The 13,232-nt window shown below is 40.2% G+C and overlaps 3 protein-coding genes across 3 annotated transcripts; 2 read left to right on the top strand and 1 right to left on the bottom strand.

Moving 5' to 3' along the window:
• The first annotated feature begins 1,120 nt into the window (after nt 1-1,120).
• On the top strand, nt 1,121-5,019 carry LOC104944336 (ferritin, heavy subunit). Its single transcript, XM_010769860.1, has 5 exons — nt 1,121-1,389; nt 2,710-2,815; nt 3,630-3,776; nt 4,079-4,204; nt 4,528-5,019. Exons 2-5 carry the CDS (start codon nt 2,714-2,716, stop codon nt 4,684-4,686), a joined length of 534 nt encoding a protein of 177 aa, XP_010768162.1. The 5' UTR covers nt 1,121-1,389; nt 2,710-2,713; the 3' UTR covers nt 4,687-5,019.
• mcee (methylmalonyl CoA epimerase) lies at nt 4,824-9,770 on the bottom strand. The gene is made up of 3 exons (XM_010769862.1): nt 9,654-9,770; nt 7,727-8,067; nt 4,824-6,392 (listed from the first exon to the last, which is right to left on the bottom strand). Exons 1-3 carry the CDS (start codon nt 9,679-9,681, stop codon nt 6,240-6,242), a joined length of 522 nt encoding a protein of 173 aa, XP_010768164.1. The 5' UTR covers nt 9,682-9,770; the 3' UTR covers nt 4,824-6,239.
• On the top strand, nt 9,702-11,998 carry LOC104944338 (U3 small nucleolar ribonucleoprotein protein MPP10-like). The gene is made up of 4 exons (XM_010769863.1): nt 9,702-9,859; nt 10,775-11,423; nt 11,505-11,671; nt 11,764-11,998. Exons 1-4 carry the CDS (start codon nt 9,774-9,776, stop codon nt 11,996-11,998), a joined length of 1,137 nt encoding a protein of 378 aa, XP_010768165.1. The 5' UTR covers nt 9,702-9,773.
• Nucleotides 11,999-13,232: the final 1,234 nt, after the last annotated feature.

Here is a 13,232-nt window from a genome sequence, read left to right as displayed (position 1 = left end):
AAAACTGAGAAGTAAGTACCCAGGCCTCATAGGCTGGCATTGTCTAAACATAGGTTGGAGTTGTCTGTGTCAGATGCAGTCAAGCACTGCACCGAAACCAACCACTTAACCACTTTTCTTGACAAGCTGTACTGTCTCTATCATCAGTAACCAAAGAACTTAAGAGCTTATGCTGCAGTCTCTGAAGTAGGTGTATGCTTGAGGAAGATTGGTTGCGTCCTCGGGATAAGGTGGGTGGCTTCATCTTTTAGGACAGTAAGTTACGCTGTTTGGACAATGTATGCTGCACTCTATCATCACCTCACATCGGCAGGTGTAGATGTGAACCGTTCCTCAAATGATAGATGGATATATGAGGGGCTAGCAGCAAAGCTGACGTCAGTTGCTTTTGTTAAAAACCTGGGACTGATGATGGATGCACTTGAGGAGCTGAAAGACCTGTCTGAGGCTCTACAGCCGAGACATTTGATGAAGTAGCTGGTCGTACATAATGTTGTTGAACTGCTTATATTGATGTGGACTTTCATTCCTCAATCAATGCAGATAGGGTAATGTCTCTGTACTCATATAGTTGTTTTTTAATGCTCTTTGAGTAAGTGTGCAGAGAAATGTTGACTTAAAATGACAATTTGAAGGTCTGTAATTTGTGAAAAATGTTTGTATATATATTAATAATTTCAAATGTAAATTCATTACAGTTAGTTAAAAAAAGACGGTCTATTTGAAATCTCGATTGGTGGCATCAAATAATGCATCTGATACAGGAGCAGTTGCTTTAGGATTCGGGTTCATATATATAGAGAGGCGAAGTCCCTCCCTTTCCGGTGGACTCTGGGGTATAGTCTTTCTAGTTGCGTATTTTTCATAGTCTTATATTTCAACAGTTTTACGACAAACTGACTTTTTTGACATGGAAATGATTTTTTAAGATTGACAAACATCATATGTGTAATTCGTGGCAAAATTGAAACGCGATCGAAAGATAATCTTTCTCTCCCCATTGAATTCAATACATGATTGTCCCATGGGGCGGAAGTAGAAGTGCGGGACTTAAACGGAAGGGAGGAGCAGTTGGTGGTGCAGCCCCTCCCTTTTCCAGGCAGTGACCTCACGCTCCCCACCGTCTAGTTATCAGTCGGTCCTCTCGTTAGCGGACAGTGAAGGTTACCTGCTTCAACAGTGCTTGAACGGCAACCTTTCAGCTGTCTTCGACACCCTACAATCCTTTTGATCACTCAGACCATCATCGACCACATCTAATTTAATTTAATTAACGCAAAACCTCAGCTATCAATCTTACTTTATCCCGAACACGTTTAGCTAGCTAACTGTTTGTTTTGCTAACGCGCTTCTCGACATCTTCCCACGAAGACCTGACACTGAGACTTGGTAAGAATTCATTTAAATGTTTTTTTATCAGTGTGTATTTGTTTGTCGTCGACGGCTTTCCCGTCATGTTTGTTAGCAGATTGGAGGAGTAAGGTTACTGCTGCGGTTGTTTATATCGGTGTGGCCCTGTTAGCTCTCCCTCCACCTGCGTCATCTCCTCCTGCATAACACTCAACAACATCCGCCCGATAAACACTGCTTTGTTGTATATTTAAACCGTAAAAACTAAAATATGTTCCTAGTTCGTGCTGTTATGCGTTGTTTGACGAAATTGTAATCTTGTGTTGAAGCCAGGGCTGGGTAAAATAAAACTAATTATTGTCGTGATCAAATGCCTAGATATGGAATGGCTGTCCATTGATGCTTTTGCAAACAATGTACACAATGAGAATTTTGAGAAATAATTAGCAGCAGAATGTATGTGAATTTATTGACACATTTTACTACAGAACAATCTGGTAAATTCAGAAAAATGCATCGCTTAAGATTACTGTAACGCAGTCTTGACACGTAAAATGATATAATAACATCTGACACAATTACTTGTCACAATAAATCGATATATTATATTACCAAGCCCTAGTTAAAGCTGGCCAATATAATCTTTAAAAATCTTGTAACGGTTATACGATTGACCTTTTTGAGTGAGAAGATCTGCCTTGTATAACAAAATAGAAAGCTGTGCCAAACCTCGTGATAGTGATGTAACATTTAGGTTATACCTCTGATGAAGGTAGGGCCCATCGATTGACAAACTACACTACCCCTCCCTTTGCGCGTTCGCGCGGAGGGTCCGCCACATTAAGTGCTGTTGCAAACCAACGAGGGGGGAGTGGGTTATCAAGCCCTTAAACAGCGAGTCCGCATCGGTGCAACGCTGTGTGTACGCCGTTTACCAGCAAACATCCACTGATAAATTGCGATGTTAACAACCTCATGATAACCTCATATTTGTTTTACTTAGGATCATACCTCTGTTTAGTATAAAAACAGCTGGTTTGGGATTGGGCCTCAGTGTCTATTTCTGCAGTGCGGAGTGTTGTTTCACAGCAACCCACACTCAGACATTTATCATCAACCAATTCAATTAAACATGCAAATACAAAGCACTTCATTTCTTTGTCTGACTTATAACTACAACATCATTAAACAGAGTAATCCATCAAAGCCTCACATTTGAGAAGCTCCAACCACATGTTGTCAATAAGGAATACCATTTCTATATAATTGTATCCAACATGCAGTTTGACACCCACATATGAGTTGTGTAATTTGGAGTCATGTTTGTTCGTCTAGTAAGGATTTTGTTTTCTGTTTCAGTACCATGAGTTCCCAAGTGAGACAGAACTTCCACCAGGACTGCGAGGCGGCCATCAACAGGCAGATCAACCTGGAGCTGTATGCCTCCTATGTATACATGTCCATGGTGAGAGTTCATTGGTGGTTACAGAAAGTGTTCAGGCATTAGAGAGCAGATGTGTGGACAAAGATAAGTGGAAACCCCAGGGTGACGGTTGCATAAGGGTAACTGCTTATACTAGTTATTTATTCTCAAGAAGTGATTCTGATTCCTTTCAGTATGGTGGTTTTATAACCGCTGAGCTGGGTGTGCTTAAATGTTGTGTGAAGATAGTCAGGCAGCCAACTGTCGTGATAAATAAAAGCCACCCTCTAAGCAGCCATTTCCTGATCAAAATGATGTTTGGATCATGGCAGCAAGCTTTTTGGATGTTAGTTTGAACTGCTGTGAATCAATGATTTGTGACTGAGTAATAAAACAAAGGTTGAAGTTCCTTTTTGAGATTATGTACAGAGACGGGGCACAGGGTGCAGCGCCTGACCTTAGAAAACATGCTTCTCTCTAAGCACAGCATGTCCATCCCACTCAGTTGATGTTTATAAAAAGGGCTTTTTATCCCTTTTTTAATATATGTACAATTTTAAACATTTTCCACTAATTTATCCTGTGTATGTTGAATAATTATAAATGTGTTATGTAGTTTAGATGGTTCTGAACGCTTTGTATGTTCTTTGCCATGTGTTTATGAGCGTGCATCGTTTCAGCAATAATCAATGACTTACTGATTTAAAACAAATGAGCAAGAACATTAGCATTTTATCAAATAGCATATTAAACTCTGCCTGCACAGCAAGAGTTAGCCGTTTGCTCTTATCATGGCAGCTAGGGATTTGTGCTTTTGATTCTTGATTACCAACATTCTGGTATTTTCTCCTTACAGGGATACTTCTTCGACCGGGATGACCAGGCATTGAACAACTTTAGCAAGTTCTTCCGTCATCAGTCTGAGGAGGAGCGCGAGCATGCTGAGAAGCTGATGAAACTGCAGAACCAGAGGGGGGGAAGGATCTTCCTCCAGGATGTCAAGGTATGAGCTCATTATTGTTTTAATGTGTTTCTGTTGCAAGTAAATTCTTTTTTTTGTGTTTTTTAACTGAAACACTGGTTTTGATATTTCCCGCTCTGGGCGATCACAGCACATGTTGGGAGGGTAACGAAAGGTCAAAAAGATATAAAGGGTGTGAGTGTGCTCAGCCGCTTATCTTTCAGTGACACACAAACACCACTAGTTAAACGTTAAACCGACTCTGAAGAATTTAGAGGGCTCTCTGTCTGGGTCGCCTCTCCTTAATAAGTGTCTCTCTGTTTCCCTGACCTGCTGTGTTGCAGAAGCCAGACAGGGATGAGTGGGGCAGCGGATTGGAGGCCCTTGAATGTGCCCTGCAGCTCGAGAAGAACGTGAATCAATCTCTGCTGGACTTGCACAAGCTCTGCTCCGATCACAATGACCCACATGTGAGTATTCAATTGTGCCTTTATGTTTGCAAAGCACCTTGACTAGTAAATGGACTGCGATATATAGCGTGTTTTACCCAGGAGGGCTGAGGTGTTTAAAAGCAACTGTACCCTGGAGCAATACAACTGAAACTGTTGCAAAAACATCACTGATAGATTCAACTTCATAATAATATCCTTAGTAAAATGGTCAATTCAACTCCAGTGTAACCTTTGCTTACGTTGTACTTGAATACGAAACACATGGGTATATTCAAGTGCTTTATTTTCACTCTAAATAATTACGTTTTTCAGCTCTAATTTGATATCCCTCTCTCTTTCAGCTGTGTGATTTCATCGAGACACACTACCTGGACGAGCAGGTGAAGTCCATCAAGGAGCTGGGAGACTGGGTGACCAACCTGCGCCGCATGGGGGCTCCTCAGAACGGCCTGGCAGAGTATCTGTTCGACAAACACACCCTGGGCAAAGAGAGCGCCTAAATCCCTCCAGATTACATTTGACAGCTTTCCTTATATATATATATATATTTGTATCTTGTTTTCAACTGTTTTTCCAAATATGAAGCCATCTGCATGCTACTGGCCAGTTGTTGAAACCTCTTATATTACTCATCTCATTTTTGCCATTCCCTCCATATTACAGTAACTTCACATATCACCTGTTCCCAGAGCTGTGAGCTGCTCCACTCAAAGCCCGCCTTTGTTTCTTGCACTCTCTGCTGTCGGCTAAACCTGCATCTTCACTTTGTATTTTCTGTGTTTTTGCAAGCAGCTGTCAATCAAACCAAATAAAACGAACCCTCTGGATTCTGATTTGTCTCTTGTTTACATTTATTTTGTATGGTTGTCCCAATGAAACGGTACTCCACTGACAAAAAAGGGTAAAAATAATAAGTTTCACTTCCACTAAATAAGAAAACCGAACTAGCTCTTTAAGTAAAGTTTCACTTAGGGTGAAGTGATAGCTTCTCTATAAAGCCTTAATTTATAAGGTCTGTTATTATATCAAGAAAATAACATGTTTAAAAGATCTGGCTATTGTATTTGTATGCTAATAAACAGACAAAACATGTGGTTGTTGAAGTAGACACCAGAGACTGGTAATTGAGAAAAAATAATAACAATGTTTATCTGAATGTTAAGGATATAATTAGTTTTCCCCATGGCCTGTGGTTTCTAGAAAATATACACTAAATATCCAAAATAAGCAGCTTGACCTGAAGCTAATTATGATCATCTGCCATCTGTGTCTCAAGGTCTTAGCAAATTGTCACTTGTCTGTTTGGTTCCAAAGAATAGCTTTGTGTGACAGCATTTATGTTTAGAGCGTCTAAAGCTTAGAAAAAATGCATGTAACAAGGGGATTTCCAACCCAGAAAATTAAAAATGTATAACGGGAAGTGTAAATGAACAATGTGTGTACACCTGCATCACCACGAGTTCCTCTTTTACTACTTGTCTTTTTTGTCTTTTTTAAAGCGATACAGACTTTTGGTGCCTGCTGGTTGTTACAGGTTTCACTCCTAGGTCTAGACTCTAGATCTAGAGGCATGGTTTTAGATCTCACATAATAAATAATCAACTTTAATAAAGAAACGCAAGTCTTGATATGCACCGTTTAAACTGCGTGCCAATAAAATGTTACATTGTATTGTGCTGCCCTCCTAAATACACTGAGCTTAATATTTTAAATTACACCCAATAATCCACCTAAAAATACTTTGTTGTAATCAAAAAGTCATTCTGTGTGCAGTCACGTGTAATATAGTGAACTTAAGTCAAGTCAACACCCAGCTATCATTATGAAATGGGTATTTATTGAACATTCATCTAACCACACACCACACCATGTTTATATTTCCCCCCCAACAAATTAGGAAAGTGTAAAACAGAGCTGAAGGAAAAACTTTGAGGCACATTGATGAAACCTCTGTGTTTTGTAAAGACTCCTATTACAAAATCAGGATTTGTTGTCAAACTGCCTGTGGAAAATATATTTGTGAATAAACAGCTCCCACGTCAGACTGAGGTGTTCACGCCTCTTCAAGCTCCACCAGTACACCGTCACAGTCTTTAGGGTGGAGGAACATCACTGGTTTCCCGTGAGCGCCGATCCGCGGCTCTGCTGACAGAGTTCTGATGTTCTTTGCTTTAAGGTCCACTATTGCAGCTTTGATGTCGTCTACCTGCAATCAGGAAACAGTTATTTATTTCTCTATCACACTTATAATCGTTAATGCACTGTATTTGCTGTATTGCTGTCCAACGTTTTTAACAGAGAGGGCTTAGTAGTTGTGATGAGGTTTGAAATGTGCAACAAAAGTTTCATAAGTTTGTTTTTATATAGCTTAACTAAATGTTAAATAGTTTAAAAAGACTGACCACAATTTACATTTTTACATATTCAACAGATTATTTTTTCTAATTATTTGTATCGAGTGGATACCTAGAAGGTGTCAGTGCTCTCTAGTGGACAAATGATGCAATTGTGTCTACTATTGGTTGACCACTGCATACATTTGTGTAATGCTTGGTCATATACATTGGTAACACATATATCTGGAATAAGCTTTTATTGATTTATTAATCGGTCAAATAAATACCTTTATACATGATGAATACATTTTTGTTTATTTTGCCAACGAGGCTGTGTTTTTGCTATGTTTGTCGGTCTGCAAGATTTAGTGTAAAATATAGGACCACGTTTCCTGAAACTTGTTTGAAGGTTGAAGCATGGGCCAAGGACAACCCATTAAGTTTTGTTATGGATTGACCCTGGTGGAGATGTGCTTTCTTCATGTGTTCTTCTAATGTTTAGTGATGAAGACACATATATAAAATTCATGTGGCAATATACCAAATACCAAATAATAGTGCTATCATACCCTTAAGGTATGATAGAAATTCAGTTTCTTCAGAATCCGGGCCAAAAGACTACATTTTGGCATGAAGTGGGACAAGATGTTTGTAGCATTAATGTGCTGCTATTATTTTTTGGATACAGGCCATTCAGCGTGTCAGTGCCATCTGGGCCCCGGTGTTGGCCTTGTTCCCGGAAGACATTTCAACATGTACTTACCATTTCAATTATTTTTGTTCAGGCAGAAGATCAGATCTTAGTGGCAGGTGCGTAGGATAACAACTCATGACTATTTCCACAAAATCACTTTAACTCACTTTATTAACACTGACTCAAACTTCAGACTTAAATCAGGCCAAACAGTATAAACTGTGTTACTAATTAAACGAATGGTGGTACAATTATATTAGTATATATTTAATATCTTGAGGTTTCAGTGGTTCTGGTACTGTGTCTGCCGGCTCACTGTCAATATGTCATGACTTACTGATGACGAACAGAGCGACGCATAATGTAACACCTGTGCTTTCCTAAGAATATAGAGTCAAAATGTCTGCTGTCAAGAAAGGGTATTGTTCCTGTTATAAGTTTAGATTTAGCTTATTCAGATTACAGAATGCAATACTTCGTCTACAAGACATGCTTTCAATGCTGTCTTACCTCGATACAAATGTGGTGCATCCCTCCAGACTTGTTTTTTTGTAGGAAGCCAGCGATCGGGCTCTTCTCCCCCAGAGGATGGAGAAGCTCCAGCTTTGTGTTTCCGAGCTCCACAAACACTGTGTAAACGCCATGCTCGGGCAGGGGCACCTTGTCACTCACTGTGGCCCCAAGCACGTCCCGGTACAGAGCCGTGGCCTTCTCCATGTCAGGGACAGCGATGGCGATGTGGTTCAGCCTCCCCAGCTTCCACAGGGATTCAGGTAGGCCCTGATGGAGAGGGGCTGTCGTTGAATGTGCCCTCATGAGTGTGAGAGCAGAACATCTGGAAAGACCTGCCACTGAGTAAACAGATTAAAAATACTGTTGGAATATATATGGCTTTTGTGTTGGAATATTAGTCCTTTAAGTTTTTACATGATACAATGTTCCTCCTTTTCCTTTAAATTTGATTTAAGGTTCACATGTGACAGTCTCACAGTCTCACATATTACTCAGTGTATTCTGTACCAGGTGGTTCTAACTCTTCAAATATATGTTTGTTGTTTACAAAGCAAACCCATTCACAAATCCATCAGATTTAGTAAATAATAGATGTAGTGTGCATTATTGTACACACATTCCCCTACAAATCAGACTGTCATTGGTATCGAGTCTCCAAAGGATTTTAAATAAAGGTATTGGTGGTTTTGAACGAGGGTTTGCTGTAAATCATGACTTTAATGACTGACACACAAACAGTAGGATAAAACTATGATCAAGAAATTCATCAGGGGCCAGGACATAGAAGTAGAGTACTATCCCAACGCTCCAACAAGACAAGCTTATGTAACATTCATATGGTTCAACTCGAGCAGTAACTTTGTGCAACACAGCCAAAGTTAAACACGGTCCTATTTGAGGTTCAATCTATATACAGTCTATGGGTTCAATACATCAGAAAACGACTATACTGCTAAAAGTATGCACTTCTTCTTCTTCTTCTCTCGGTTTTTGGCGGGCTGCAAACAACGTTAAGATGCATACCGCCACCTACTGTAAAAGAGTGTGTATCACCATATCATCCTATCACCACTTGTGGAATTATACCACTGTGAGTGTGTTTACGTTGTTCTAAATTCTTCCAATCAATCCTGTTTCACTCAAATACGGCATGACCGTGGCCTTCCTGGTAGCTCTTACCCCTCACCTTCTGTTCCCAGTAGGGCTATCCCCATCAGGCTCCACTCCCTTCCTGCCTCTCTGACCCTGTCTCTTAGTTTTTCCCTCTCTGTTTTGTACATGTTGCAGTGTAATATGATGTGTTCCACATTTTCTTTCACTCCACACCGCCTGCATTCTTCAGCTTCGCTTTTTCCCATGATTAAACATTGTGCCGTTTAATCCTGTATGACCCAATCTGAGTCTAGTGATGATGATCTCCTCCCGTCTGTTCCTTTCTGCATAGACCTTTCTTATGACTGATTTCTGTAACTTGTGGTATCTCCTCCCTTTCTGATCTTCCTCCCACCTTTTCTGTCATATTTCCATACCCTTCTTCTTCATTATTGCTTTTCCAATTGAAACTGGTATTGCTATTTCCTTTTGTAAAACATATCTTGCTAACTTATCAGCATGCTCATTCCCTTTAACCCCCTCATGTGCAGGCACCCAGCATAACTGCACATCTATTCCCCTCCTCTGAAGTCTCAGTAAGCAATGGTTAAGTTCAATGATTAAATCTTCTCTAACAGTTAGTGTCGAATGTATGCTTTCTAAAGCAGATAGTGAGTCTGTGCATATCTCAGGTCTGACCTCTTCAACCCATTGCAGCCCAATAATTGCTGCGAGTATTTTTCTGCTGTATAAACCAATAAGTTATTTGACACTCGTTTTGAGATTAAAGTATGCACTTAAGACTTGATTACATATATAAACACAAACCAACCTGCAACCTTCAGCACGGCGGACGCCATGTTTGTATGTAGGAACCAAAGACACCAGCGGAACTGTTTCCTGGTGAGCCTGTTTACCTGCAACACAGACAGGCACGCATGTGGGTTTAACGATGGCTAGTGTAGATGTATTGAGCGTGCTGGAGGAGTGCGTAAAGAAAATAAATGCCAACACAGCCCACCCAGAGAGCTTTCTGAGGTAAGTGATTGCTGTCTGTGGGTTTTCGATTTTGAAAAAGCTGTTAAATGTTGTTAAAGCTTATTTAAAGAGACGCGTTTCAACTAGCTAACCGTTAGCTAATGCTAATTGCATGTACTTCTAGCGTTAGCGGCGTGTATCTATCTGTCACCCTGTTGGATACTTCAAGGAGTACAACACTATCAACACTAAAAATCTATCCCTTGCACTTTTTCACCAATGAGGACCACAACAAAACCACCACAGAAAACTAAACTGTATCTACACTAACTTCCTGTTCCTTTCCAGCTTACAGCTGACCTTACTGCATTAACAGTAGTGCTGTGATTGTTATACCTGTTATGTTGCAGGACAACCAGCTGCTGTAATAGTGTTACCAAAGGGAAAAAACATATGAAAATCCTTTCATATTTATCCTGAATCTTACATGACTAAGACCTGAGATATCTAATGGAATTCAGAATCACATAGATAAGTCAGATTTAATAATAATGTATTGTAGAGAGACACTCTTGAATATGCACTGCAAAATGTATGTGTAGGTACCTCACCTGTAAGAGATTAAATAAAAAGCTGCCAGAAAAAAGATAGTTTTGGAAGATTGATTTGTGTGAAATAGCATCCTGTAGTATCTTACAAAACATTTATATAAAATACGTTTTACTTAATATACCATTACTCCATTTTATGGGACCAATGGGGGTTTATGTTTCAGGTGTGTCGGTCAACTCTGCAATCAAAAATAATTTTAACTCAATGTTTTCATTCTATTACATAATACCTACTTAATTTTAATATTCAAGAATATATTGTATTGAGTACTTGTAACCCAGCACTGAACACTAAAACGTCTTGCTTTTAATAATATACTAGACCTGTCATACTGATGTGTGATGTTTGTTTCCAACTTTTCAGCCTTCAGGATGAAGTGGCAGCAGACTTCACATCTCTCACTAAGACCCTGTATGACCTCCACAAAGCCCAGGAGCCTGCAGATTATAAAGGCAGCCCTTTGGATCAGCTGGTGGTGGAACACTTTGACGAAGAGCAGATTTGGCAGGAGCTGGAGCTACAGAACAACGCTGTACTGAAACACTTTAAAGATGTAGCTGAGGAGGCCTTGTCAGATGAGACATTGCATTTGCTGGTAGAGGAAGAGGACAGTGCTGAGGAAGAAGTAGAAACTCATGATGAAAATGCAGAGGATGAGGAGGAGCCACCTAGACAGTCTAAGAAAAAGGCTGTGGAGCCTGAGGACGGGGCCGAGGGTAACACAGATGAGGACTCGGATTTAGATTTTGATGTGGATGCTCTGGAGAAGCGAGAGAAACAGAAAAAGCTGATTGGTATGAAAGCCTCCAAAACAAAGGTGGTTCCCTCTGAGGTCGATGATACATTCTTCAAACTGTCAGAGATGGAGTCTTTTCTTGATGTTATGGACAAGCAAGAAGGAAAAGATGATAAGAACGAAGATGAGCTAGATTATTTTCAGGACCTGCCCTCGGGTGATGACGATGAAGATCTCGGCATAGATCAACTACTTTCTGCCAAAAAACGAAAGACTGTAAGTATTTTTAGCGCACATTCTTTGTGTCCTGATTGTACAGAATACAGAATAAATATTGATCATTGTTTATATTGACAGGTAAAGAGCTCCAGGAATCTCAAGTACAAGGACTTCTTTGATGCTGTTGACGGTGAACCAGCTAAAGCAGGTGAGCAGTCAGATGGCGAGGATGACAGCATTGAAGAAGAAGGTGAAGAAGATGATGAGGCAGATGATTCCGACGGCGAAGAGGAGGGTGATGATGAGTAAGTGTTATTAGATTATACAAAACAGATAATCATGTGTGGGAGAAGCACGTATGGTTGATTTCAGCATGTTTGTGTCTACCGTTTGCCAGCGATGAAGAGGGAAATCAGTCGAAAGCACCCCGTAAGAAAGTGAGCTTTAAACTCCTTGGAGACGAGGACAGCGAGGGAGAGGACTTGGTCGACATTTTGGGAGGAAAATCTGCAAGCTCAGTAAAGACTGAATCAAAGTCATCATTTGAGAAACGGCAAGAAAAGGTAAGAAGCTTTGGAACATTTATTTGGCTGTCTGTGTTGCTCGAATGGGGAGTCCGAATAGAGTTTTAACCTGTTTAACACACTTAGCACAGAACTCTAGGTATAAATACCCTTATTACATATCGGATCTGCACAAACAAGATATTGATTAGCAAGCTGAGATTCCACAGATTCTAGGGGTATAAGTATCACCACTGAGCAATCAGAACTCGCGACAGGGGAAGCAAACACAGACATCACAACACGGAGCTTTACGGAGCAAAAAGGGGGCATTGTCTTACCTATGCTGTTGTTCTGATCAAAAGTTGTGTTCAATGGCATTAAAACGATAAAAACGCTGTTGAAGGTTAATCCATAGGTTAATCCAATGTGTCTGAAATGACACATTGGATGACATTTATGTCAATAACAGATGACATATTTATGTCAATAACAGAGTTTTCATATATAGTTGCTATGAGAGCTACCAGAGTGTATGACAGCTTCCGATTTTGGGCATTCTGCCTACGCATCACTCATTCACCAATGGGTAATGTTTAGTTGGATTTTAGGTACTTCCCCTCGATTCCATTCGCTCTAACGGTTAAAACGAGGTGTCAATCATCAAAATCGACCGAGGGGTGCCAGAGATATGAAAAATGCACCCAAATAACCCCAAAAGTTTTTTATTTTTTATAAACCTCTCTAAAAAGGTAAATGTCACTTGTTTTGCATCAATCTTGATACAGGGTACTTATTATATGTTATAGTGTGGATTCCTAAAGCTTTTAGTCTACTGTTACTGTTCTGAACAAAACAGGTTCAGGGCTTAACAGGTTAAGAACTTTGCTAATTGTTAAAATAAGTTTGAATGAGAAAACATTTTATCAATGAAAAAAAAGAAGGCTAATGGCGCATTTCCACTGCGGGGCCTCGTTTGACTTAGTACGGTATAGTTAGGCCTTGGTAGGCCAGGCTCACTTTATGCTGCGTTTCCATTACCGTTTAGTAGCTGGGGCAGTAACTATCGTAACGCAGTGTAGGCGGAGCCATGGCGTCATCTTCAATGCGAACCACAAAACCAACATCAGCCGTTAGCTGTTAGCACTCAGAGCTCACAGCTCCTCATATCTGTTCAGAAACTAGACAAAAGTTAAACAAGTACAAACCACAGACTGTCTGTGTCATGGAGAATACAGTCGCTGCTTTATTTATGTCTGTATAGGCCAGGGGTCCCCAAACTTTTTCCAGTGAGGGCCACATAACTTTTCCCTTCTCTGATGGGGGGCCGGGTCAGTTTGTAACAGAAAAAGTGTGACGATCG

Source organism: Notothenia coriiceps, unplaced genomic scaffold (genome assembly GCF_000735185.1).
Source record: "Notothenia coriiceps isolate Sejong01 unplaced genomic scaffold, NC01 NC01_scaffold00007918, whole genome shotgun sequence".
Classification (NCBI taxonomy): domain Eukaryota; kingdom Metazoa; phylum Chordata; class Actinopteri; order Perciformes; family Nototheniidae; genus Notothenia; species Notothenia coriiceps.
This window is presented reverse-complemented; position numbering and strand designations above follow the sequence as displayed.

Coding starts and splice junctions, on each gene's coding strand:
- LOC104944336 (XM_010769860.1), top strand. CDS start 2,714: ATGAGTTCCCAAGTGAGACAGAACTTCCACCAGGACTGCGAGGCGGCC. Junction 2,816..3,629: donor CCTATGTATACATGTCCATG/GTGAGAGTTCAT, acceptor TTCTCCTTACAG/GGATACTTCTTCGACCGGGA. Junction 3,777..4,078: donor TCTTCCTCCAGGATGTCAAG/GTATGAGCTCAT, acceptor GCTGTGTTGCAG/AAGCCAGACAGGGATGAGTG.
- mcee (XM_010769862.1), bottom strand. CDS start 9,681: ATGGCGTCCGCCGTGCTGAAGGTTGCAG. Junction 8,068..9,653: donor CGCCGTGCTGAAGGTTGCAG/GTTGGTTTGTGT, acceptor CTGTTTACTCAG/TGGCAGGTCTTTCCAGATGT. Junction 6,393..7,726: donor TGCACCACATTTGTATCGAG/GTAAGACAGCAT, acceptor TCCTGATTGCAG/GTAGACGACATCAAAGCTGC.
- LOC104944338 (XM_010769863.1), top strand. CDS start 9,774: ATGGCTAGTGTAGATGTATTGAGCGTGCTGGAGGAGTGCGTAAAGAAA. Junction 9,860..10,774: donor CACCCAGAGAGCTTTCTGAG/GTAAGTGATTGC, acceptor CCAACTTTTCAG/CCTTCAGGATGAAGTGGCAG. Junction 11,424..11,504: donor CTGCCAAAAAACGAAAGACT/GTAAGTATTTTT, acceptor TTATATTGACAG/GTAAAGAGCTCCAGGAATCT.